This window comes from Symphalangus syndactylus, chromosome 10 (assembly GCF_028878055.3).
Source record: "Symphalangus syndactylus isolate Jambi chromosome 10, NHGRI_mSymSyn1-v2.1_pri, whole genome shotgun sequence".
Lineage (NCBI taxonomy): Eukaryota > Metazoa > Chordata > Mammalia > Primates > Hylobatidae > Symphalangus > Symphalangus syndactylus.
Genome location: NC_072432.2, coordinates 13,023,920 through 13,050,731, shown reverse-complemented (window position 1 = coordinate 13,050,731; position 26,812 = coordinate 13,023,920). Strand labels below are relative to the sequence as shown.

Sequence of the window (26,812 nt, the reverse complement as noted above, 5' to 3'; positions counted from 1 at the left end):
TCCTCCCTTTTACCAGGTGATATGTTTTGGATTTGTGTCCTCACCCAAATCTCATGTTGAAATATAATCCTCAGTGTTGGAGGTGGGGCCTGGTGGGAGGTGATTGAATCATAGGGATGGATTTCTCATGGATGGTTTAGTGCTATCCCCTTGGTACTGTCCTAGTTCCTGCTCTGGCCATGTGATGCACCTGCTCCCCCTTTGCCTGCTGCCATGGTTTTCAGTTTCCTGGAGGCTCCTTAGAAGCCAAGCAGATGCCAGCACCATGCTTTCTGTACAGGCTGCAGACTGTGAGCCAATTAAATCTCTTTTCTTTATAAATTACCCAGTCTCAGGTATTTCTTTATAGCAGTGTGAGAACGGACTAATACACCAGACATGTTCTGTTGAGAAAGAGAGGAAGGTGAGGACTGGGAAAGAACAGACACAATCCAGCACTGAGGGTGAGATAGTTAATTTTATGGGTCAACTTGACTGGGCCACAGTACCCAGCTATTTGGTCAAACAGTCTTCTGTTTCTGTGAGGCTGGTTTTTGGGTGTGATTTACATTGAAATGAGATCTGAGGAAAGTAGATTTCCCTTCGTGATGTGGGTGGGCCTCATCCCATCAGTTGAAGTCCTGAATAAGACAAAGACTGAACTCCCCAGAGCAAGAGGAAATTCTCCAGCAGACGGATGGCCTTTGGGCAACACACACGGCTGCCAAAAATATCAGGCACAGCAGGTAAAGACCGTTCTCTCCCCTCCCTGCCCCACCTCCACATAGACTCCCATCTTCCACAAAGACGTAGATATGAAAAACTTTACTTTTTAAAAATTTTACTTTGAGGTGATTCTAGATTCATACGAAGTTGCAAGAGTAGTCCATAGAGGTTCCCTGTACCATTTACTCAGTTTACCCTGGTAACATCTTGCACAACTATAACACAATAGAAAATCAGAGAGATTGGCACTGTAGAATCCACAGACTTACTCAGGCTTCAGCAGCCTCTGGTGCGCTCCTGCGTGTGTGTGTGTGTGTGTGTGTGTGTGTGTGTGGAGGGGGTGTAGTTCTATGCAATCTTATCACATGTGTAGTTTTGTGTATCCAACGCCACAATCAAGCAACATTTCATCATCTCAGTGATCTCCTTCATGCAAATTCCGCTTGATAGCTTCACCAATCCTCCCTCCCTTCCCCCTCCCTGGCAAACACTACTCTTATTTCTATAATTTTGTCATTTCAAGAATGGCATACAAATGGAATCCCGCAGTAGATAACCTTCTGGGACTGGCTTTTTCTTTCTTTCTTTTTCTTTTTTTTTTTGAGTTGGAGCCTCGCTCTGCTGCCCAGTCTGGAGTGCAATGGTTCAATCTTTGGCTCACTGCAACCTCTGCCTCCTGGGTTCAAGCAATTCTCCTGCCTCAGCCTCCTGAGTAGCTGGGATTACAGGCACCTGCCACCATGCCTGGCTAATTTTTATGTTTTTAGTAGAGATGGGGTTTCACCATATTGGCCAGGCTGATCTCTTGGCCAAGCTGGTCTCGAACTCCTCACTTCATGATCCACTCACCTCGGCCTCCCAAAGTGCTAGAATTACAGGCGTGAGCCACCATGCCCAGCGTATTGGCTTTTTCACTCAGCATAATGCCCTTGAGATGCATTCAAGTTGCTGCACACATTGACGGTTTGTTCTTTTTTAATGCTGTGTAGTAGTCCATGGGTTCAATGTACTACAGTTTGTTTAACCATTTACCTACTGAAGAGCATTTCAGTTGTTTCAAATTTGAGGCTATTACAAATAAAGCTCCTACAAATATTTATGAACAGGGGAGGTGCGTTGTCTCACACCCGTAATCCAGTACTTTGGGAGGCCAAGGGAGGAGGATTATTTGAGTCCAGGGGTTTGAGACCAGCCTCGGCAACAGAGGGAGACCTCATCTCTACAAGTAACAAAAAAGTTAGCCGGGCATGGTGACTTGTTCTTGTGGTCCCAGCTACTTGGGAGGCTGAGGCAGGATTACTTGAACCTTGGAGGTCAAGGCTGCAGTGAGCTGTGATTGCACCACTGCACTCCAGCCTGGGCAACAGAGCAAGACTCTGTTTCAGAAAAAAAAATTACATACAAGTTTTTATGTAGACATGTTTTTATTTCTCTGGGATAAATGCCTAGTACTGGGATAAATGCCTATGACTGGGATACCTGGGTCATATAGTAAGCATATGTTTAATTTTTAGGATTTTTTTCTTAAAGAAACTGCCAAATTATTTTCCAAAATAGCTGTGCCATTTTACATTTCCACCCTCAATTCTGAGAGATCCAGCTTTTTGTAGTCTTGCCAACTTTTGCTATTGTCACTGCTTTTTATTTTAGTGGTTCTAACAGGTGTGTAGTGATATTTTTCATTGTGGTTTGAATTCGCATTTCCCTAATATCTAATAAGATTCGCCATCTTTTCAAGTCTTTATTTGCCATCTGCCTATCCCCTCTGGTGAAATATCTGTTCATGTCTGTTGCCTATTTACTAATCAGATTGTTTATTTACAGTTGAATTTAGAGTTTTTTTTTTTTTTTTGAGATGGAGTTTCACTCTTTTTGCCCAGGCTGGAGTGCAATGGCACGATCTCGGCTCACTGCAACCTCCACCTCCTGATTGCAAGTGATTCTCCTGCCTCAGCTTCCCAAGTAGCTGGGGTTACAGGTGCATGCCACCATGCCTGGCTAATTTTTTTTTTTTTTTTTTAAGTAGAGACAGGGTTTCACCATGTTGGCCAGGCTGGTCTCGAACTCCTGACCTCAGGTGATCTGCCCACCTTGGCCTCCCAAGGTGCTGGGATTACAGGCGTCAGCCACTGCACCCAGCCTAGAGAGTTCTTTATAGTTTCTAGATAGAAGTCTTTTGTTAGATACATGTTTGGCAAATATTTTCTTCTGGCTTGTAGCTTATGTTTTCATCTTCTTAGCAGGGACTTTTATAAGCAAAAGTTCTAGATTTTGGTGAAGTCCAATTTATTGATTGTTTTCTTCTATAGATTGTGCTTTTGGTGTCATGTCTATGGACTCACTCCTGATGGAGAAGGAAGGAGTCCAGGTTCTCCTAGGTGACCGAGGAGGTGGGATGTGATATGGAAAATCAGCAATCCTGCAGAGGTCTTGCAGGTGGGAGAAGGGGACTTGGGTGGACAGGGATGATCCTTATAACTGGTGGCCAGTTGTGCCACTGTGTGGAGTCCAGCACAGAGCAGACATGGTTCTAAACCAGATGTGATGGTGCACGGACCAGCCTGGACGGCTTGTGTTGGTCAGCTCAGCCTTCTATAACAAAACACCACAGGCCAGTGGCTTAAATAATAGACATTTATGTCTCACAGTTTTGGAGGCTGGAAGTCCAAGATCAAGGCCCCAGCTAATTTTGTTCCTGGTGAGGGCTCTCTTCCGGGCAGGCAGACGACAACCTTTTCTCAGTGCTGGGGGAATGGGGGAGGGAATAAAGACAGACACAGACAGAGAGAGTGCGAATGACAGAGAAAGTGTGCAGACGAGAGGAGAGAGAGAGAGAGAGAGAGAGAGAGAGAAAACGAGCTCCTTTGTCCTCTCTTCCTCTTCTTATTAGGATGCTCATCCTATCATGAGGTCTCCATCCTCCTGACCTCATCTAAGCCTAATCACCTCTGCAGGGCCTCACCTCCTAACACCATTGCAGTGGGGGTTAGAGCTTCAACATAGGAATTTGGGGGGGACACAAACATTCAGTCCATAACACAGGTGATGGTAAGACCAGTGGCTCCTCCCTCACCCCCACCCTATTCCCTGATGACTTCATGGAACTTAGAACCAACTCCATGGATAGGTGGGAAGGCAAGGAACCCTGAATTGATTAAGAAAGCAACACTTTGATTTTTGAGAAAACCCATATTGATGGTTTATCACGCATTGGCAAGAGTAAATTTTGTTCTGCTCAAGGGAATGGGAACTCAGTATGGAGATAACTCTGACATGTAGGGGAAAGTGGATTATGTATTTCGTTCAACATATTTGTTCCTGGGTGATGCAAACCTTCCACATGTATTGCAGTGAGAAGAAGCTTTCCTCCCTGCCAGCCGGGCAACCTGCCCATCGGCACCACCTAAAGAACCCGATGATGCCTCATTGTTAGGATTTGGTATCTCTCAGCATCAACCACAAGACCAACACTGCCTGACGTTAGCCAAAACCCTTCCAAAGACATGCCTGCAGCTTTTGGCGAAAACTCTCTGGACATTCCCCAACATCTGTCTGAAACACATCTGGCAACTCTTCAGGGAGAAAACACACCCTGGGGATTAGCTTTATGTTTTTCTGGCTTCTCTGTCTTCATGCCTTAGAGTAAAAGAAAGCATGGGCCGGGCACAGTGGCTCACGCCTGTAATCCCAGCACTTTGGGAGGCTGAGGCGGGCAGATCACGAGGTCAGGAGATCGAGACCATCCTGGCTAACACGGTGAAACCCCATCTCTACTAAAAATACAAAAAATTAGCCAGGCATGGTGGCGGGCACCTGCAGTCCCAGCTACTCAGGAGGCTAAGGCAGGAGAATGGCGTGAACCCGGGAGGCGGAGCTTGCAGTGAGCCGAGATCGGGCCACTGCACTCCAGCCTGGGCGACAGAGTGAGACTCCTTCTCAAAAAAAAAAAAAAAAAAGAAAGCACGAGGGTGGGGGACTAGCACGGGATGTGGAGACAGGTGGAACTGAAGCTCCATCTTATTCCACAGTGTTAGCACATCCTCTGTTCTATCCCTGGTCTTCTGCGATCCCAGGTTAAAGCCTAGAAAGCTAGGATGCAACTTGTTGCTCTGGCATCTTCCCCAAAGAAAATAAAAAGGATCCTTGAGTTTGGACTAAGATTTTTTTTTTTTCAGTATTTAAGTATTTCTGTAGAAATAAATCATCACTCATCTGATAAATATTTCTTCAGAACTGCTTGCCTGGCACTAAATTATACATTAATTCAGAACAGCAAAGATGAAGGCAAGTGTTGGCTTTGTGTGTGTGTGCGGGGATGCACTTTTAGGAAATAAGGCAAAATTAATGCTAATTGTGCCTTCTGATGACTTCAGGAATATAATAAATATATTACTACATATTATGAACCTTAAAATTTTTCAAGGGAAAATTATTTTTAGTGTGTCTGGAGGATGGTTGTACCAGTTTTTGAGAGCAGATTTTTCAAAACGGGGAGATCCTTGAAGAGGTGAGGGTTTGGGATAGAGAAATAGAGATGAGGAAGGGGAAGTGCATGGATTGGAACTTGCTTCTTCTGCCACAAATAATTCAAGAACGTGGGAATTCAGTACTCTAAGAAAAGATTAAGCCTCAATATAGTATTACATCAAGTGTGCAAAATTCAGTTGCTTTTTTCCAGTTTTTGTAATTATAATTCCCACAAAATGAATAAACAAAAAAGAGAGATGATTGTGTCCTAACATGTTTTTGGCAATAGAGGAGTCGATATTCTGCTGCTCTTTAAAAATACTCCCCTTTAGAGAGGTACACACTTAGTCTAAGGTCTTGCATCCTGTCAATGCCTTTGCAGACTGATGCTAAAGGTATTTCAAAAGAAATGACAACATGAAAGCTTACTAAGTAAACTAAGTCTAGGTCTGCCATACTAACCAAGTTTCCTTTATTCATTCAACAAACATTTCCCAAGCTCAGGTACATGCTGAATGTGGACAAAGCACACAAAGATGAAAATAAGATAGCTAGGCACGGTGGCTCACGTCTGTAATCCCAGCACTTTGGGAGGCTGAGGTAGGCGGGTCACGAGGTCAGTAGATAGAGACCATTCTGGATAACATAGTGAAACCCCCTGTTTACTAAAAATACAAAAATTAGCTGGGCGTGGTGGCATGTGCCTGCAGTCCCACCTACTCGGGAGGCTAAGGCAGGAGAATCACTTGAACCTGGGAAGTGGAGGTTGCAGTGAGCTGAGATCATGCCACTGCCCTCCAGCCTGGGTGACAGAGCGAGACTCCATCAAAAAAAAGAAGAAAGAAGAAGAAGGAGGAGGAGGAGGAGAAGAAGGAGGAGGAGAAGACAGCCCTCTGCTGGGTCTTGGTTTAGTGAGAAACAGACACATAGACAAAGAGCTGGGTGCTCTATTGGAGGCACTAGTGGCATTTATCAACCTGATGAGATCTGGGAGACACTCTGGAAGAGGTGACATTTGCAGGGTGGGGTGGGGAGGTAGAGGCGGACATTCCAGAAAAGAGAAGAATCCATGCAAAGCAAGGGGCAAGAAGAAAGAAGAAACCAGGAGTTGCGCATGGCTGGCATGTGTGTGTGTGTGTGTGTGTGTGTGTGTGTGCGCGCGCGCGCGCATGAGCCCAGGAGGGGAAGCTAGAAGAGGGGAGTGCAGTTCCACTGTGAGCCACTGAGTTTTGTGTCTACCCAGCAAACCCAGGAGAGTTGAAGTCTTCAATAAGAGAGACCCAAGGGGTCAGCTGTTCTCCTCCCCCTCCTCCTCCTCCTCCTCCTCCTCCTCCTCCTCCTCCTCCTCCTCCTCCTCCTCAGGGTTAATTTATTAACCCTGAATACGTAGTACATTCACTGTGGTCAAAAATAATCAAATATTAAAATAATACAGTAACAAAACAAAACAAAACCCATCCCTTCCTGAGATCAAATCTGTCCTGTTCCCATCCTCTTACCACCCCGTCCCTGCAAATACTTTTCTTCATGGTTTATGTTTCCTAGAATTTCTTTATGCAAAACATGCAAGCAAATATGAATATGCTTTCTTATTTTCTTCTTACACTAGTTAGCCTGCACTTTGCTCCTTCTTCCCTAATTACATGATACTGGCCATTTTTCTGTAGCAAGACATAGAAGCCTTCCTCATTCTTTTGTACAGCTTCATAGTACCACATTGTATCTAATCAGGTTTCGTAGTACCACATTGTATCTAATCAGGCTTCATTGTACCACACTGTATTTAATCAGGCTTCTAAAGTACCGCATTGTATCTAATCAGGCTTCGTAGTACCGCATTGTATCTAATCAGGCTTCATTTATACCACATTGTATCTAATCAGGCTTCATTTGTACCACATTGTATCTAATCAGGCTTTAGAGTAGCGCACTGTATCTAATCAGGCTTCGTTTATACCACATTGTATCTAATCAGGCTTCATTTGTACCGCATTGTATCTCATCAGGCTTCATTTATACCACATTGTATCTAATCAGGCTTTGTCCTACCGCACTGTATCTCATCAGGCTTCATTTGTACCACACTGTATCTAATCCGGCTTCGTAGTACCCCATTGTATCTAATCAGGCTTCATTTGTACCACACTGTATCTAATCAGGCTCCGTAGTACCGCATTGTATCTAATCAGGCTTCATTTGTACCACACTGTATCTAATCAGGCTTCGTAGTACCCCATTGTATCTCATCAGGCTTCATTTGTACCACAGTGTATCTAATCAGGCTTCGTAGTACCCCATTATATCTAATCAGGCTTCATAGTACCCCATTGTATCTAATCAGGCTTTATAGTACCGCATTGTATCTAATCAGGCTTCATTTGTACCACACTGTATCTAACCAGGCTTCGTAGTACCCCATTGTATCTAATCAGGCTTCATTTGTACCACACTGTATCTAATCAGGCTTCGTAGTACCCCATTGTTTCTAATCAGGCTTCATAGTACCCCATTGTATCTAATCAGGCTTCGTAGTACCCCATTGTATCTAATCAGGCTTCATTTGTACCACATTGTATCTAATCAGGCTTCGTAGTACCCCATTGTATCTAATCAGGCTTCCTAGTACCCCATTGTATCTAATCAGGCTTTATAGTACCGCATTGTATCTAATCAGGCTTCATTTGTACCACACTGTATCTAATCAGGCTTCGTAGTACCCCATTGTATCTCATCAGGCTTCATTTGTACCACAGTGTATCTAATCAGGCTTCGTAGTACCCCATTATATCTAATCAGGCTTCATAGTACCCCATTGTATCTAATCAGGCTTTATAGTACCGCATTGTATCTAATCAGGCTTCATTTGTACCACACTGTATCTAACCAGGCTTCGTAGTACCCCATTGTATCTAATCAGGCTTCATTTGTACCACACTGTATCTAATCAGGCTTCGTAGTACCCCATTGTTTCTAATCAGGCTTCATAGTACCCCATTGTATCTAATCAGGCTTCGTAGTACCCCATTGTATCTAATCAGGCTTCATTTGTACCACATTGTATCTAATCAGGCTTCGTAGTACCCCATTGTATCTAATCAGGCTTCCTAGTACCCCATTGTATCTAATCAGGCTTTATAGTACCGCATTGTATCTAATCAGGCTTCATTTGTACCGCATTGTATCTAATCAGGTTTTATAGTACCGCATTGTATCTAATCAGGCTTCATTTGTACCCCATTGTATCTAATCAGGCTTTATAGTACCGCATTGTATCTAATCAGGCTTCATTTGTACCGCATTGTATCTAATCAGGCTTTATAGTACCGCATTGTATCTAATCAGGCTTCATTTGTACCCCATTGTATCTAATCAGGCTTTATAGTACCGCATTGTATCTAATCAGGCTTCATTTGTACCCCATTGTATCTAATCAGGCTTCATAGTACCCCATTGTATCTAATCAGGCTTTATAGTACCGCATTGTATCTAATCAGGCTTCATTTGTACCACATTGTATCTAATCAGGCTTCGTAGTACCCCATTGTATCTAATCAGGCTTCATAGTACCCCATTGTATCTAATCAGGCTTTATAGTACCGCGTTGTATCTAATCAGGCTTCATTTGTACCGCATTGTATCTAATCAGGCTTCGTAGTACCACGTTGTATCTAATCAGGCGTCATTGTACCCCATTGTATCTAACCAGACTCCTGTTAATAAACTTTTGGGTTGTTTCCAATCTCTGCACATTACAAACAAATTCATGCTGTAATGCATAATCTTGTACCTACACCTTTCTGTATGTGAGCAGGTTCATTCACATGATAAAGTCTCCAAAGTGGGTTTGGTGGATCAAACAGTAGATGCATGTGCAGATTTGATGAGATCACTGCCAGAGGCTTGCGTTCCTTTGGCATTTCATATTAGGCATAATTGTATAGAGCTCTTGACATATATGACTCTGGACAGGTGTCACAGCCTGGATGAATACTGGATAGGGAGCCAACAGCACTGATGTCATTGGAAAAGTACTCATGTTCAACTACTCACTTTATAGTATTGGTAGTGGCAACCAGCATGGGAAACAGAAATAGTAATCGTTGTTGTAAGTTGCATGTGCATGCTACTACATTTGTGGGATGTGTGAGCAGGATTTCTGTATCATCAAGAAGGTTATTCTTTTCTTTCTTTCCTGCTTTCTTTTCCTTCCTTCCTTCCCTTCCTCCCCCTTTCTCTCTTTGTCTTTCTTTCCCTCCTTTCTCCTCCCTCCCTCCCTCCCTTTCTTCCTTCCTTCCTTCTCTCCTTCCTGCTTTCCTTCCCTCTTTCTTTCCCTCCCTCCCTTCCTTCCATTTTTCTTTTCTTCCCTCCCTCCTTCTCTCTTTCTCTTTCCATCCCTCTCTCCCTCTCCCCTTCCTTCCCACTCCCTCCCTCCCTCCCTCCCTCCCTTCCTTCTTTCCTTCCTTCCTTCCTTCCTTCCTTCCTTCCTTCCTTCCTTCCTTTCCTTCCTTCCTTCCATCCTTCCTTTTTCTCTTTCTTGATGGGGGTCTTGTTATGTTGCTCAGGCTGGTTTCGAACTCCTGGCCTCAAGTGATTATCCTGCCTCAGCCTCCTGAGTAGCTAGGATTACAGGAATGAACCACCATGCCCAGCTAAGCAGGTTTTCCACTGTTTTCCTGAGATCCTGGTTTACCATTCCCTCCCCAACATACATACCTCCCCTGGGCACATACTCTTTTCACTCTCCACCCCACGGCCTCACAGTAAGGCAGTGTTATCAATATTGTTATTGACCAAGGAGTAACAAAAAACTTAGAGCAGAGCAAAGGACAGTTCTTTAAAGTAAGAAGTTGGTGGGGCATGGTGGCTCACACATGTAATCCCAGTACTTCGGGAGGCTGAGGTGCATGGATCACCTGAGCTCAGGAGTTTGAGACCAGCCTGGGCAACATGGCGCAACCCCGTCTCTACTAAAAATACAAAAATTAGCTGGGCATGGTTGAGGCTGAGGCGGGAGAATTGCTTGACCCCGTGAAGCAGAGGTTGCAGGGAGCTGAGATGGCGCAACTGTGTTCCAGCCTGGGAGACAGAGATCTTGTCTCAAAGTTTAAAAAAACAAACAAACAACAACAACAACAAAAAACATAAATACACCATAATAACTCAGTTTTCTCCTTTCACAAGCAGATGGAGAAAATGCGGTCAGGAATCTGCACTGGTTGGCAGATTTGTGTTTGGGACCACTGTGTTATACTTTCCCATTTTTCAGCCTCCCCACCCCCCACCAAATTCCACAAGCAACTGCCCAGACTTGAACCTCAGAATTTTATATTGTTCTTTCCCCAATGTCAAAGCCTTTTCCACTCTTGTTCCCCCTCCTTCCTCTGTCTCCTTAATGTTTTCTCTTCTCCACTTGGCTTTCAAAATCAAATTCATGCAAATATCAATTTTCACATCCTTCATGAAGACTTCCAGACCACAACTGCAATCACAATCTTGTCCCTTCTCCTCTTAGGAAATCACTATTGAGTTCAAATTTTGTCCATTTTGTTAGCTCCATCTTCATATCTAAATGGTAACTTCTTCAAGGTCACAGAGTCTGTCTAAAACTTGTCATATCATACACAACTAGCACAGGATAACCTAATGGCAGATATACATTTTTTCATTCATTCATCAAACATAGAGCACGTCTACTCTATTCCGGGCCATGTGTCAGAGCCTGAGGATGTCAAAACAAGAATGATAGAATCCTTGACCATGAAGAAATCAGAGTCTAATTTAGGTCTCAAATCTGCAAGCCAATAATTAAAATATGGTAAGTGTTACACTTTGTGAACAGTTGAGTTCAGCAATCACCAATCATAAATTAGAAAACTGCATTCCCTATTTCTTCCTTCACAGATCTCTGTGGACAAAACTCAGTGCTTGGTGAAGCAGATGAAAAGTGGGTATAACTAGACTCCTGACAGGCTATAACTGGGCTCCTGAGAAATCACCAAGTCAAAGTCAAAAGGAACCCATTTCCTCCCTAGTAGTCCCCTCTAATCAAGAAAAAAAAAAAGCCAAGGTTGTAAAAAACTACCGATTCTAGAGCTCTCAGTTGGCCAAGAGAGACACACAAGGCCATATAAGTAGATAAAAAAGGAGTAGACCAAGGATGGGGAGAAACAGCTGGCCCAGAATAGAACAATGGCCTTACAGAGGCTGAGAAGGGAGGATGAGAGAGGGAGAGGAGGTGGAGACCAAAGGACTGGGTGGTGGCTTGAATGTAACCATAGCTGGATTTAGGAGCTATGGGATGTCAGGATGTAAACTCAAAGGAGAGGTTTAAAAGAAAACAAATATGCAGCCTGTTTTCAACTCTTTAATCTCTTTAAGTCATGGTTGTTTTGACCATGATTTTGGGCCTGTCTATTGGTAGTCTCCAGTAGGAGACCAGGATAAAGGGATAACTCTCACAAGTGTGATTCGACAATTCTAGAATACTTTGGCCCATCATTCAGTTACTTGTGGGAATCGTTTCCTAGAAGTGGCGTGGACAGAGCAGCATCTCTTGCCCAGGAGAAACATCTCCTGTTCATTCTTGGACTCTGAGTCCCTTGTCGCTGAGCTCTTTATCTAGATACTGTCCATGAACTCCGGGGGCCTTCTCTGTGATTTGTCACTCATGGCACGTGGTCCTGGTGAATGAATTGAGCTAGACATCCTGCAGAGTCTTTTCTAGCTTTGAGATTTTATGTGTTCAGTAACTGGAAATTCAGCTCCTCCTGGAGGTAAAATGAGAAACATGGAATCAAAGGACAAATATATGTGGGGACACCTTGGCCCTTATTTATAAGGCTGACATAAATCACTGCCTTTGCTTGTTGACAGTCTTGGAAAACTTTCACTAGGTCTTATTTTTATCATACCTACCTAGATTTTAAAGATCATCATACAGATACACAGGTGTCACATAGAATATTGAACTATTACAGCTTGAAAATAATAGGAAGTTCAGAAACTCTATGAAGTCTTACAGCTAGGTAGAGGTCAAGTTTGCACTACAGCCCAGCCCCACCTCCCTGGCACAGCCTGGCACTACCCTCCACACTCATTCCTCCCATCTACTAATCTCATTCATCAAAAGGCCCTTAAGTGCTAACAATATATTTAGCATAGTGCTAGAAGTTGGGGGAGAGGCTTGTCCTCAACGAACTGATCCAATTGGAGAAACTGGCTTTATATTAAACAAACAACACATTAGTACCACAGTCTAGGGTAGAATCAGAGGGTCCTCCCAGATGAAGAAAATAAAACTCACTTTTCTTAACTAATGTAAACTGCTGTAAAACCCAGTTAGCATGAATTTGGAAAAAAAAAAAAAGAGATCAGATATAAAGGCAAAAATAGTTTAGTGTGGGCCCTTTCAGCATTTCAAGGGAGAGGGATGGCAGGGAAGGAAAGACGATGGAGTCTCTCCTCTATTGCAATCATGGACTGAAATAATGGCCGCTGTATGGTTCCCCATTGCAAATAACCCGGCTTTGTCCAGTTCAACTTCTGGTTCACAAGTAGTTACTTTCCTCTTGAGGGAAAAATAACCAGCTACAGTTGTTTCTTATTGGTTGCATGCTGACTAGTGGTTAGGCTATTAAAGGATTAACTGCTAATGACAATAATTTTCCTTTCATTTATTTCACAGTAGCAAGGTGTTTGTTTTTAACCTCTCCTAATTCATTAAACAAAGAGCATTTCAACAAGAATAGATATTTTCGAGGATCTCACCACAAACTAACCTACCCACTGCTTTTATTTTTCATGTTTTTTTTTCTAGTTATGTCCATCCATATGTATTTCTACCTAATTGCAATCATACTGTTGATACGATTTGGTGATGTGATTTTCTCTTTAGATTACACTATCAACATTCTCCATGTTTCTGAAGACGTCGCGATGATTATTTAACGGCCCCATAATATCCTGCATGGAATACTATTCTCTATTCCATGGTCCGAAGTTAGCCCATTCCCTCTTTTTGGTCCTTAAGGTCTGTCACTCACCTCATCTATTTAGATGAAATTGTCACAGAGACATAAAAAACATCCTTTGCAAGATGAAATAAACAAGTAGCCCCAACTGCAATGTGTATCACCATATAAAAAAGACGCACTCAGCCTGTAGAAGGCCAGGTGTGGACGGCTGGTGGATAAGAACTCTTCCAAGGGCAGGATGGAAGTATCACCAATAGTTTGTAACTAAGATACATACTGGCACTCACTTTCATGATTAATAACCAGAAACTCAGAAATACTACACGCTGCCAAGATACTTCCCTCGTCTCGTCTCTTTCTCCTTAGTCCAGAACCTAAAGGCCGGCAGCCTTGCCAGTCCCTCCTGCGCTAGACCGCAGGTAGTACCCTTTGTCCTGCCAACTAAGCGTCTGTGGCCAATGCAGAGGTGACGATCTGCCGGCTTCAGGCTGGCAGCTGCGGGGGCCAGGCTGGCTTTCTCGCGTCCTCTGGCGACAGAAATTAAGCAAGTCCACAAAGAAGCATATTGCACGCACCTTGAGGGAGAGGAAGAAAGAGTTGCGGGGGGGTGTGGGATGGGGGCCCAGGAGGCAGAGGGTGTTGGCAAGAAACGGAATAGGAGGCTCGACAGAGGAGACTGGTCCTTAGTTAAGCGTCACAGCTGCAGGATGGGAGGGTGTGGGAGGGGTCCGTGGGGCCAACACAAGTGGCCCCTGCTGTGCGCGGCGAAGCAGGCTTGGAGTGCCTTCTCCCAGAACAGAGCCAGCCCGGGGCGGGGTAGGGGCTGGGGAGGAGGCAGGGCCTGGTGTGGGGGCGCACAGGGAGGCGGGGCCCGGGTTTAAGGGGGTGGCTGTAGGTTGGGTCCGGGAAGTTGGCCTCGGTGGGGACAGGGACAGGAGAGGTAGGGCCGGGACTGGGGAGGTGGGGAGAGATGGGGGCGTGGAGAAGCGGCACTTGGGGTTGGGGACCTATGGAAGCTGGGTCCTGACTGGGGCCCAGGGAGGCGAGGCCCGGGCTGTTGGGGGGTCAAGAGAGGCAGGGTCTGGGGAAGTCTGGGGCGGGGAGGTGGGGTATGGGCTGGGGGTGGGAGAGTTGGAGTCCAGAAGGGGACTGTGGGGTACGCGGAGTCCAGGAGGGGACCACAGGGTGGGCGGGGTCCGGGCTGGGACCGTGGGGTGGGCGGGGTCCGGGCTGGGACCGTGGGGTGGGCGGAGTCCAGGAGGGGACCACGGGGTGGGCGGGGTCCGGGCTGGGACCGTGGGGTGGGCGGAGTCCAGGAGGGGACCACGGGGTGGGCGGGGTCCGGGCTGGGACCGTGGGGTGGGCGGGGTCAAGGGCTGGGACCGGGGTAGGCGGAGTCCAGGAGGGGACCACGGGGTGGGCGGGGTCCGGGCTGGGACCGTGGGGTGGGCGGCACCGAGCGCGTCCCGCAGTGGCCGGAGCCCTGGGCGCTGCAAAGCGTGTCCCGCCGGGTCCCCGAGCGTCCCGCGCCCTCGCCCCGCCATGCTTCTGCTGCTGGGGCTGTGCCTGGGGCTGTCCCTGTGTGTGGGGTCGCAGGAAGAGGCGCAGAGCTGGGGCCACTCTTCGGAGCAAGTAAGTGGAGCCGCGGGGAGCCAGGGCCGGGGCGCGGCCGCCCCCTTCCCTCCGCCGACCCGGCCTCGGAGCTTCTGCCTGGGCCTCCTTCGACCGTCGCCCTGGATCCCAGCAGAGGCCCAGGGATCCCCCTCTGTGGGTCACTCGTGGGTCAGCTCTGTGTGAGCCGCGGTGCCTGATCTGGCCTGAGGCTTCCAGTAGAACTGTGCCCGGGACTTGTCCTGCGGAGCCGAGTTTTCTTCTTGGTTCCTGTTCATTGAGCAGATTTCTGTTCTTCGTTGTTAATTTCTGGGGCAGCTCCAAAAGTTATTATAATTACAAGGTTTTTTCCTTACCACGCGTGGGGGGGCAGTCTGCTGTTATCATCATTCCCAGTTGGTCCAGGGAGAAAGGCAATCTGAGAGGAGTTCTAGACTCCTGGAAGCCTCAGCTTTTCCCATCTGAAAACCGGGAGAACACGACTTTCCCATTTAGTGACTACCTACCAGTGGTTTAGCATTTAAAAGTGGCCAAAGCGTCTGAGTTCCTGGTCTGTGCGTTTGTCAGGATTTGTGTTTTAAATGTCTTAACCTCACAGGCGAATAAAACCTGCAAATATGAAATGTCAATAAAATGATGAATAGACAGGCATTTTTGTCTTTAAAAAGTATGAAGCGGGTTCACACAAATAGCATTGCGAGCTAATGTGCAACATGGCCCTGTCACAAAGTAGAAGTGCTGTTCACACACATGCCATTTAAATATTTAAGCCGTTTAGCTTCCAGCGTGTTTGTGCACGACGGGAGGAAGATACAAGTAGGCGGACCTTTTCTCCCTTTTCCAGCCCCTGTTTTGAAGAGCAGTTTTGAAGACCAACTGCCTAAATATGAAGACAGTTATCTTCATGTTCTCTGTCCTGTGAATGTGCTTAACAGTAAAATGGTAGTAATGATACTTCCTTCTAGGGGGCGAATAGCTAATAAAATCCCAGGAGGCATCGTAGTGATGTTGGAAAAGTGCAGGCTTTGGATGCAGAGACAGGCTGGGCTTTAGTTGTGTGTTCTGGGCAAGCCCTTTAATCTCTCAGAGCCTTCATGTCCTCGTTGGTCAGGGCAGGGAATGCGGCTCTTTTTGAGCAAACTTGCAAGGACTCAGCTACTTTTGTGTTAAGCACCTGGTTTACAGTGGACACTCAATCACTGGGAGATGTTTTAGTAGATGGCTGAAGGCGTGGGCTTGATGCCAGGATGTCTGGGACCTCTTGATTCTTGATTCTGTCACTTATCAGCTCTGGGACCCTGGGCAAGTGCCTTTCAGCCTTACATTCCTCTTCTGTGAAATGTGGAGAAATGACAGGGTTGTGAGAACTGAATGCTTAAAACACTGTCAGCACTTAATGCTGGCCATGGTCTTAGACTCCTGCTGTTGAAGTGCTGAGTGAAGGAATTTAGGGTAAAGATCTTGAAACTTTTTTTGGGGCGTGGAGACAGGAGAGTGTGGGATGGACTGAAACAAAGATTCTGTGTCTGAACTAGGAAGGCTGTTTAAACTCTAACATCTACCAAGTTCAAGTAGGCTTCACAGTCTCTGGACTTGCCATCATAGAAAAACATGGCTTTGACCTGTTTTAGTGATTTCATGCTGGCTTCAACCCAGCACAATATTTATTTATCTTGAAAATTACTAAATCAGGAAAAAAAAATCCAAGGTATAAAGTTCTATGAACTTGCAATTTTACCTTTTATCCCTAATCCATTCTTTTTTATATTTAGTTTTTATGATATAGGGCTTGAGAGCATAGGCTTTGGCACCAGAATTCTGGGTTCAAATCTTGGGTCTGCACTTACTAAGGAGTTACTTAACGTTTGTGAGCCTCTATCTCTGTATGGGGATGATGCAATTACTTAGGGTTTTGAAAAGTGAAACAATTAATATACTTAAATCTTAGAACAGAACCTGGGAGTGTAATGAGCACTCTATTCTCCATCATTATGGTCTTTAAAATTGTATGTAAACTTAATTTTAAAAATGTATGTCTATGCAAATTTTAATATAGCTGAATATGACTATTATAGTCATATTATAGGACTATAATATAACATAATATAACAGTCATATTATAGGACTATAATATAATAGTCATATTCAGCTATATTTTAATATAGCTGAATATGACTATTAACTTGCATTGCAGTTATTTGTCATTCACCTGTAATTGGAAATATACCAGTAACACCTTTGGTTCAAGTTCCTTCACCTCTCACCCTTCACCCCATCTGTAGACAGTGGGTAGTCAGTAACCCATAGTGGAATGACTCCTAAAAGCAGTGGTTTTCACCCTTGGGGTGGAAAAAGTCACTTGGGGTGTTCATTAAACATTCAGCTTCCTGAGTTCCACTTCCATTGGTTTAGATCCATTAGGTTTGGGATGGGGCACAGATGATTCTGATGCAGGTGGTCCATGGGCCACATTTTAGTTTTTTTGTTGTTTGTTTGTTTTTTTTTTTTGAGACAGAATCTCACTGCGTCGCCCAGGCTGGAGTGCAGTGGCAGGCTCTCTGCTCTCTGCAACCTCTGGCTCCTGGGTTCAAGTGATTCTCATGCCTCAGCCTCCCAAGCAGATGGGATTACAGGTGCACTACACCACACCTGGCTAATTTTTGTATTTTTAATAGAGACAAAAATACATCACGTTGGCCAGGCTGGTCTCAAACTCCTGAGCTCAAGTGATCCACCTGCCCTGGCCTCCCAAAGTGCTGCGATTACAGGCATAAGCCACTGTGCCTAGCCGCACACTTTGAATAGTAGTATTTTTAAAGGATATTTTGGGAAATTAGTATTTAAAAGAAAATCCCTTGTATAAAAACTGTCTGCTACAGAGTTATCTGTTTTGTTAGCTTAAATTTATATGGTGTCTTTAAATAAAGATAGAGTTATATTCCCATTATTATCAAAGCAGTTTTAGATTGACAGAATAGTAAAAGCCACCAGTTATTATCTGTAATATCCCTATGTCTCAGGGAGTTTGCTAGGAGCTTTATGTGAAAATAATAAGAGGCAATAATGTATTCTGGTCGAGTACTCCATGTGGTGCCAGACTGCCTGGGTTCAAATCTGGACCCCATCACTTACTGGCTGTGTGTACCTGGGCAAATCACTTAACCTCTCTGGGTCTCAGTTTCATCATCTGCAATAGAGAATTGTTAATAATTCCTACTACATAGGCAGGGATGGATCTAGGCTTTGGGAGGAGAGTAAAGTTTACACAATTTGCAGGACCCTCTTGAAGGCAAAAAGTATCAAATTATAACTACAAAGTTAGGTGCTAAAATGACCATTTACTTAGAATGATAAAGAAAGCACAACAAATTACACATTTTGACAATCTGACAGGCACCACAAATATCATGCATTTTTAGGGGCTTGCACAAGTGAGGGGTCCTGGAGCTTATGTTTTATTAGCATCTAAATAATAATTAAATTTTTATAAAAATAACACACTTCTGCTTTTACGGTTGTTTGAGGATTAAAGAGTTAATTCAGGCAAAGCATTTGCATGTAGTAAACACTTAGGTAATATTAGCTGCTTTTACTATTTATGCACAGCCTGGTTAAGTCTCTTACTACTGCTGTAATGTCTCAATGTACTTATTTGACAAAGGACAACCAGGAAGTCCTTTCTGAGAAGTGACGGCTGCAACAACGTACTAAGTGCAAAGCGTGGATTGGAGTACAGGTGTGCTGAACCCCAAAGCTGGGGCTCTCAGCAAATCCTTCAAATAGCAAGCCACGTTCACCTTTATAATTTAGTTGAATTTGTTTAAATGTGATTTGTGTTTGTAGCTCATGGCCCATAGGTGATGTGCAATACATGCTAGTCGTAATTCAAACATATATTGTGGTAATACATTTCTAATTCCCTGAATTGGACATTTCCAGATTTTTAATTTCTTATAAATTCTCACTCAGAGGCAAATCTTTGCATTTTGGGGGGAAAAAAACAAAAAAAAATTAAGACAGCCATTTTTTTTTTTAACTCTTTAAAAAACAAAGCCAGTGAAAGATTTTGTAAGCTTCTGGCCATTCAATAACATCTCCCTATGTGCAGGGCTGGATTGTTGAAATGAGTTTGTAGGGCAGTGTGGAAGGAGTATGCTGTGGGAGAAATTCCAGAGATTTGGTCACTCCCAAAGCAGCCATATGCTATTTCTTGAGGGCGGAAAGGAAGGGTGGGGAAGTCCTGAGAACTGGGTGATGAGTTGTGTGTGATTTGGTGTTCCTAACTAGCACTTTCCCCAAGTCCTTGGATGCTCACATACAAGGAGATCTTGCTTATCATGTCGTCAGCGCTGCTGCTGGGAATGCCAGCCGGGTGTCTCTGGATCTGAGGAACAGTGGAGTAGGTCGATTTAGGAAGATGGGGGCCAGAGGATAAAGACCTGAGCTTTTCTTAGGAGGAGGGCTCTGAACCACTCATTATTTTCCCACAAGCAATATCCAGTTCCTTGATTTTTCTTTTCTCTCTCTCTCTTTTTTTTTTTTTTTGAGACAGTCTCACTCTGTTGCCCCCAGGCTGGAGTGCAGTGACGTGATCTTGGCTCACTGCAACCTCTGCCTCCTGGGTTCAAGCAATTCTCCTGCCTCAGCCTCCCAGGTAGCTGGGACTACAGGCGCCCACCACCACACCTGGATAATTTTTGTATTTTTGTAGAGATGGGGTTTTACCATGTTGGCCAGGCTGGTCTCGAACTCTTGATCTCAGATGATCGGCCTGCCTTGACCTCCCAAAGTGCTGAGATTACAGGCGTGAGCCACTGCCCCCGGCCCCTGATATTTTATAGGGAAAGAAAATAAGCAGGGTGACTTGCCTAATGGCACTTGCTTTTAAAAAATTTTAGTCAGCCAGGCACGGTGGTTCACACCTGTAATGCCAGCAATTTGGGAGGCTGAGGTGGGCAGATAGCTTGAGCCTAGGAGTTCAAGACCAGCCTGGACAACATGGTTGAAACCCCATGTCTACTAAAAATACAAAAATTAGCTGGGCATGGTGGCATGCACCTGTAGTCCCAGGTACTTGGGAGGCTGAGGTGGGAGGATCACCTGAGCCCGGGTAGTCAAGGCTGCAGTGAGCTGTGATCACGTCACTGCACTCCAGCCTGGGTGGTATGAGTTGAGGGTCTGCCTCAAAAAAACTTAAAAAAAATCTTTCAGGAAATTGTTTGGAATTTTAGCTGGAATATCAAGTTTCTTCTTCTATTACCAAGGTGATAGGCACCCCAAATTGAAATGGTTAATAGCTAAACAACTTGCAGCAACATTACTTTCAAGGAAGAAAAATCTTGGGTGAGTCATATAGAATTACCCAAATGGGAATATTCTCAGACTGACTGTTCTCAGCCCACATGATAAATGGCATCTCAGGTGACTTTCCAACATTTAGCCCTTGGTTCTGCTCCAGGTCCTATAGCAGATCTCTGAGGTAATTGGCCCTTTAGTTTCTCAGTTTTGGTTTCAGCATTTCAGAATGCCCTCAGAAGAATGGGGCCAGGTGGTGGATAAATTCCTTGTACAGATTCCTCTGGGAACTCGTGACTTCAGTGAGTTGAAGGTGTTTGGCTGAAGCTGGCCTCAGTGTAATCGCTCTTGGATCTGTTATGGCAGCAGTCCCCAACCTTTTTAGCACCAGGGACTGGTTTTGTGGAAGACAAGTTTTCCACGGACTGGGGGTGGGAGGGATGGTTTTAGGATGAAATTGTTCCACCTAAAATCATCAGGCATCAGTAAGAATCTCATAAGGAGCACACAACCTAGATCCCTTGCATGCACAGTTCACAATAGGGTTTGCCTCCTATGAGAATCTAGTGCCTGGAGCATTAGGAGGCAGAGCTCAGCCGGTAATGCGGGCTCACCCACTGCTCACCTGCTGTGTGGCCCGATTCCTAACGGGCCACCAACCGGGACCTGTCCACGCCCCAGGGATGGGGACGCCTGTGTCATGGGACCTAGAGTCATGGATACAATGTTACAGCTCAAAAGGAAGAGTGGAGGTTGTAAACCTCGCTTTACATCTGTCTTGAAGTCAGCTGGGTCATTAAAGCATCCATCCCAAAGGTGGAGTGTCTATGCTCAAGAATTAGGCTTTGTTTCTCTCCTCCTGCCTCCCATTCTTTCCCATGGATGGACTCTCGAGATGACTCAAGTACCTATCTCTCTTCCTCCCTCAGTCATGGTCTGATGCTCTGATGGATCCTGGGAAGAAAAACAGAACCCCTGTCAGTCAAATTATAAACACTTAAGCAGCACTGGCAGGTTTTATTTTCCACCTATAGTTGCACTAATTGATAACGGGGTAGGTTTGGAGATTCCACACTCCACAGCTCTGATGATGTTACTGACACATGCTTGTGCTAAGGAAGCCTTTATCTCACCTTCTGTTTCCTGGTGGTGATGTTGCTGGGTCCATTTGTGTTAGAGGCAGGTGCAGATCTATGAAGTTGATGTTCTGAGGATTGTTCCTGTGTTGAAACTGATTCTCTTTAACTTTCTTCTTCCCTTTCATCCCACTCCAAGACACATCTCCACAGCTAAGCTGCAGCCCTGTCTCCTTCATAAAGCCTCTCATGGTCACTCAAGAGGATAGTGATCTCTTCTTTCATCTATTTCTTTTGTAACTTATAAAACTCACTTTGTCTATTGTGCTTTCGTGAGTATATATATTTTTGAAAATTAGATAGAATGGTCCTTGGTGGCAGAGATGGTGGCTTACGTTTTTCTTAATAAAAGTTGTGGTCTAGAGATCTTCTGTTCTGATACTGGAGAAATAACCTCAGCTGGGTAGCACCATCTCTTCAGTCCATGATTTGGGGCCTCAAGGAAGTCAGTGGAAGCTCTAAGATGACTATTTATGGCAGTTTTGCCTGAAGCTGGGAGTCAGTTACTTTTCTGTACCCAGACTCCACCCCTACTTTCTTAAAAGGCACTGGGAAAACACTCAAACAATAAAAAGGATCAGGAATTCTTAACTAAAAACGATGATGGTATTAATGTCCTTTGCAATTCCAATCCTAGCTGGCACCAGCAATGTATGTGTACTGGGAAGTTTTGATTCTGGGTCAAGCTGAGTTGAAACTTGGACTGAAGTGTGGCCATAGTGATCCCCTGAGACATCAGATAGTCATCTCAAAAATGAAAAACCAGCTTCTCTTGTTCTCCTTGAAGCATGCTTATTTTCTCAGAAAACCTATTTTACAAAAGAGAAAACTTCAAAGAAAATACTTTAGATCAGTCAGGGAACTTAATACCTGAGAGGGGCTGGGCTTTCCTTCTGACCATAGTTATTTTAAGTGGTCCCCAGGTTGCTCCACAATTTAGGGAGGGAAGGGCAAGAGATGATCCTACAGAACTGATAAAGAACTTGCCCAGGGTCCCTATGATGGCCTTCCTTCACAGTGTCTTGTACATCTCACCTCATTTTATTTTATTTAATTAATTAATTTACTTTTAATTTTTTTTTTTTGAGACGGACTCTCGCATTGTTGCCCAGGCTGGAGTACAGTGGCATGATCTCGGCTCACTGCAACCTCCACCTCCCGGGTTCAAGCGATTCTCTTGCCTCAGCCTCCTGAGTAGACGGGACTATAGGCGCCTGCCACCACGCCCAGCTAATTTTTGTCTTTTTAAAGCAGAGATGGGGTTTCGCCATGTTGGCCAGGTTGGTTTTGAACTCCTGACCTCAGGTGATCCACTCGCCATGGCCTCCCAGAGTGCTGGGATTACAGGAGTGAGCCACCGTGCCCAGCCTCACCTCATTTTAGAATTCCAAAACCGATATACTCCTAGGAAGTGTTCAGTTTGTAAACCAAGAATAAAATCTGAAGGCCCGCCAACCATCTGAATGGACTTCCTCCCCTAGGCCAAGTCCCTCTAAGTTTAACCTGAAAGACTGGTTCAGACCATCATGGGAAGTGGGGGTCTGGGAAGTGGGGGTTCGACATGCCTGCTTGTACCCCTCCAGCACGAACATCAACACAGATCTTAAGTCTCATAAGAAACATTTACAGTTGATGCTCTCTGAAGCCTGCTACCTGGGGGCTTCATCTGCATATAAAATTTTGGTCTCCACAATCTCTTATTATAACCCAGAGATTCCTTTCTATTGATAATAACTCTTTCAACCAATTGCCAATCAGAAAACTTTTACATCTACGTATAACCTGGAAACCCCCACCACCTTCGAGATGTCCCGCCTTTCTGGATTGAACCAATGTATATCTTACATGTATTTGATTGATGTCTCATGTCTCCCTAAAATGTATAAAACCAAGCAGCTGTGCCCCCGACACCCTGGGCACGTATTCTCGGGATTTTCTGAGGGCTGTGTCATGGGCCATGGTCACTGATACTTGGATCAGAATAAATCTCTTCAAATATTTTACAGAGTTTGACTCTTTCATTGATAGGTTCTTACTTGGAGTCAGGGTGATGTCAGCCTAAATCCTGTACTATTTTTCTCTGTCCCATGTTCTATTCAATAGTAGACTCTATAATGGCTTAGAATGGCAACTTTCTTACTTGGAGTCAGAGTGGATGTCAGCCTAAATCCTGTACTATTTTTCTCCATCCCATGTTCTAATGAATAGTAGACTCTATAATGGCTTAGAATGGCAACTTATAATGTATGTATATTTTTGGGTGGGGAGATAAAGCAGGGAATGTGGTTAAAAGAGTTTCTCTTATACTTTTAGTCTTCAAAATGGAAATATCTGCGTTTTGTTAAGACTTGAGGTAATACAGAAAAGTTTAAAGAACAAGATGTCAATCAAAGGTAACAGCCGTTGATTAGCACTTTGATACACATTCTATACATAAAAACACTTACAAAAATGGGATCATGTTACATATAGTGTTTTGTTACCTGATTTCGTCACTTAAAATTGTGTCATGAACATATCTCAGGATAGACTAGGTTATGCTGTGGTACCCAACAATCCCCAATTCTCAATGTCTTAAACAACAGACTCTTACATCTTGCTTATACACCTTGTCCATCTTGGGTCAGCAGTGGGGCAGCTCTGCACCTGTTGGTCACTGTGAACTTGGGCTTCATGGAGCAGCCATTACCCCGAACATTACTAACTACTGTGCTGAAGAAAAGGCAATTCTGGGACACTGAACATTAACTTAATGCTTGGCTCAGAAGGGACTAATGTTACTTACATTCATAACTTACTGGCCAGAACTAGTCACATGACCCTATCTACCCACAAGGACTAATCCCTCTGGCTGAGAGCTAGGAACACATTTGGAGAACAACATTGAAGTCCAGTAAAATGAATGTTGATCCATGTTAGTAAATGTAGGTGCAGGTCCTTATTTTCAGTAGCTGTGTGGTAATTAATCAATGTATCATAGTCTACTTAACTGAACCACATTTTCAGGGCATTTTAGGCTATTTCTAATTAAGAGCAATCGTTTTAAAAGTTGCCAAGAATTTTCTTTTGTGTTCATTTTTTTTTTCTGTCAGTATTTTCCTCCCTTTTCTATAAGTAGAATTTATAAATTAAAAGATTGCATACTGGTGGGAATGCAGAATGTTACAGCCACTTTGGAAAACAGTTTGGCAGTATCGTAAAAAGTTAAACTTGGCCGGGCACAGTGGCTCATGCCTGTAATTCCAGCACTTTGGGAGACAGAGGCGGGCAGATCACGAGGTCAGGAGATCCAGACCATCCTGGCCAACATGGTGAAACTCCGTCTCTACTAAAATACAAAAATAAAATTAGCCAGGCGTGGTGGTGCATGCCTGCAGTCCCAGCTACTCAGGAGGCTAAGTCAGGGGAATCGCTTGAACCCAGGAGGTGGAGATTGCAGTGAGCTAAGGTGGCACCACTGCACTCCAGCCTGGGCAACAGAACAAGACTCCGTCTAAAAAAAAAAAGCCAGATGCGGTGGCTCATGCCTGTAATCCCAGCACTTTGGGAGGCCGAGGCAGGCGAATCACGAGGTCAGGAGATTGAGACCAGCCTGGCCAACATGGTGAAACTCCATCTCTACTAAAAATACAAAAAATTAGCAGGGCGTGCTGGCAGGCACCTGTAATCCCAGCTACTCCAGAGGCTGAGGCAGGAGAATTGCTTGAACCTGGGAGGTGGAGGTTGCAGTGAGCCGAGACTCTGCCACCGCACTCCAGCTTGGGCAACATAGCGAGACTCTGTCTCAAAAAAAAAAAAAAAAAGACATGAAGTCTAGGCACATTTCTTATGTTTTTGATCTACATTGTAAAACTGCCCTCCAGAAAGAAAGGAAGACTTATTACTCCCAGCAATAATAGTTTACACTTCTATTAGTTAATGAGATTTGCCATAAGTAACGTTCATATAACCAGCTAAGACCTTTAAATTAGTCCAGAGGGGCTAATTAATTATTAATGAGTTTTTTTTAAAATATAACTTTTGGGTGGGCACAGTGGCTCACGCCTATAAATCTCAGCACTTTGAGAGGCTGAGGTGAGACGTTCACTTGAACCCAGGAGTTTGAGATCAGCCTAGGCAACATAGCGAGACCCTGTCTCTACAAAAAATACAAAAATGACCCCGATGTGGCAGCTCATGCCTGTAGTCCCAGCTGCTTGGGAGGTTGAAGTTGGGGGATGGCTTGAGCCAGGGAGGTTGAGGTTGCAGTGAGCTGTGATTGCACCACCACACTCCAACCTGAGCAACAGAGCGAGGCCGTGTCTATCAAAAGATGATTTTATCACTTTCCTGCATCCCTCCCCTGCATGTGGAAGAATGTAAGAAATCATCCAGGAAAGACACAATGAAGAAAATTCAAGATAAGTTCAATTTTGCTTCCAGAGTTTCCTGGAGTTTTAAGTTGAATAGTGAGCTCATTGGAATTAAGACTGAATACCTTTACTTACTGTAATAAACACAGTAGCAAAGAGTTTAACGTGAAGGCCCAAATAAAAGGAAACAGAACACACATACTCTATCTTTTTGTTCTTGTCATTTCATCCATTTCCTCTTACAGATAGAAGAATGCTCAGGCGACGAGGTAGTGTGACGTTACAGGTTAAGAGTCAACCAGATCTGACAGGGCTGAATTCTAATTCTGGCCTGGAAACCAACTCCCTGATAAAAAGTCAAAACTGCTTTTCAGGATAGATAGGGCTTTTGGTGAATTTGAATAGATTTTAACCCCCTTGCATAACTCATGTAAGAATGACCTCACAGTCATATTTCATGTCTCTTCTCTTTTCTTAAAATCACCTTTTTAACAGTCTCTTCTCTTTTCTAGGATGGACTCAGGGTCCCGAGGCAAGTCAGACTGTTGCAGAGGCTGGTAGGTATATTCACGGTGCATCTTGAAATTCCATTGCCTCATTCTTCTATTTATTTTGAACCAGGTATCCACTTTGCTTGCAGATCCTCCAAAACATATAACGTTGCTTGTAGAAAAATTCTGAGATGAAACAGCACAGCTGAGTCTTTTATAAGGCTTTCTTTAAGTGGATTTTTTTTTTTCTTTATTTTTTCTGGAAGGAGACCTGATTATTTCAGTAGGACTAAAACCACAAAGGTCTTTGCAGGCTTATTTTTTTAAAGCCTAAACATAACTTTTATTTATTTTTATGACATCCTTACCCAGGAAATAAGAGCTTTGTTGTGAAGTAAACAGCTAAAGCAACCAAAGAATTCATATTTGTAGACTAAAGCATCATGTGATGAAAGTTGGACAGGCTCTCAATGCATGCTGGAGGCTAAGAGATTGGGACTTGGGCAAATGTTCAGAAACTATAAGAGCTTATTTGAAAGGACCTCAGTTCTTCGTTACCACTGTGCATGGAGTGAAATATCAAAACATACAGACGTGCCTTTAGACTCGGTGAGGCATTTATCCTAGCCCTCCCAGCACCTGGCTGGTGTTTGAGTGAATTCAGATTTCTTGTCATTACCAATATCACAAACATGACCATCTTTGTTTGGATTGAGATTTGAATTAAAAAAAATTTTTTTTGCTTGGTTTTCTCATCTCCTTTCCTTCTTCTGATCCTCCCA

General features: G+C 44.2%; 1 protein-coding gene across 3 annotated transcripts in view; it reads left to right on the top strand.

Moving 5' to 3' along the window:
• Positions 1-26,812, top strand: part of ITIH5 (inter-alpha-trypsin inhibitor heavy chain 5) — a 133,377-nt gene that overhangs the window by 13,498 nt on the left and 93,067 nt on the right. Inside the window, exons 1-2 of one of the 3 annotated variants that reach the window (XM_055296466.2) lie at positions 14,565-14,777; positions 26,052-26,096. In XM_055296466.2, coding sequence (XP_055152441.2) covers positions 14,688-14,777; positions 26,052-26,096 — 135 coding nt within the window. In that variant the 5' untranslated portion in view covers positions 14,565-14,687. Of the gene's footprint in view, positions 1-14,564; positions 14,778-26,051; positions 26,097-26,812 lie in introns of those variants that run through there. The other 2 variants (XM_055296469.2, XM_055296467.2) reach the window with 2 other exon arrangements.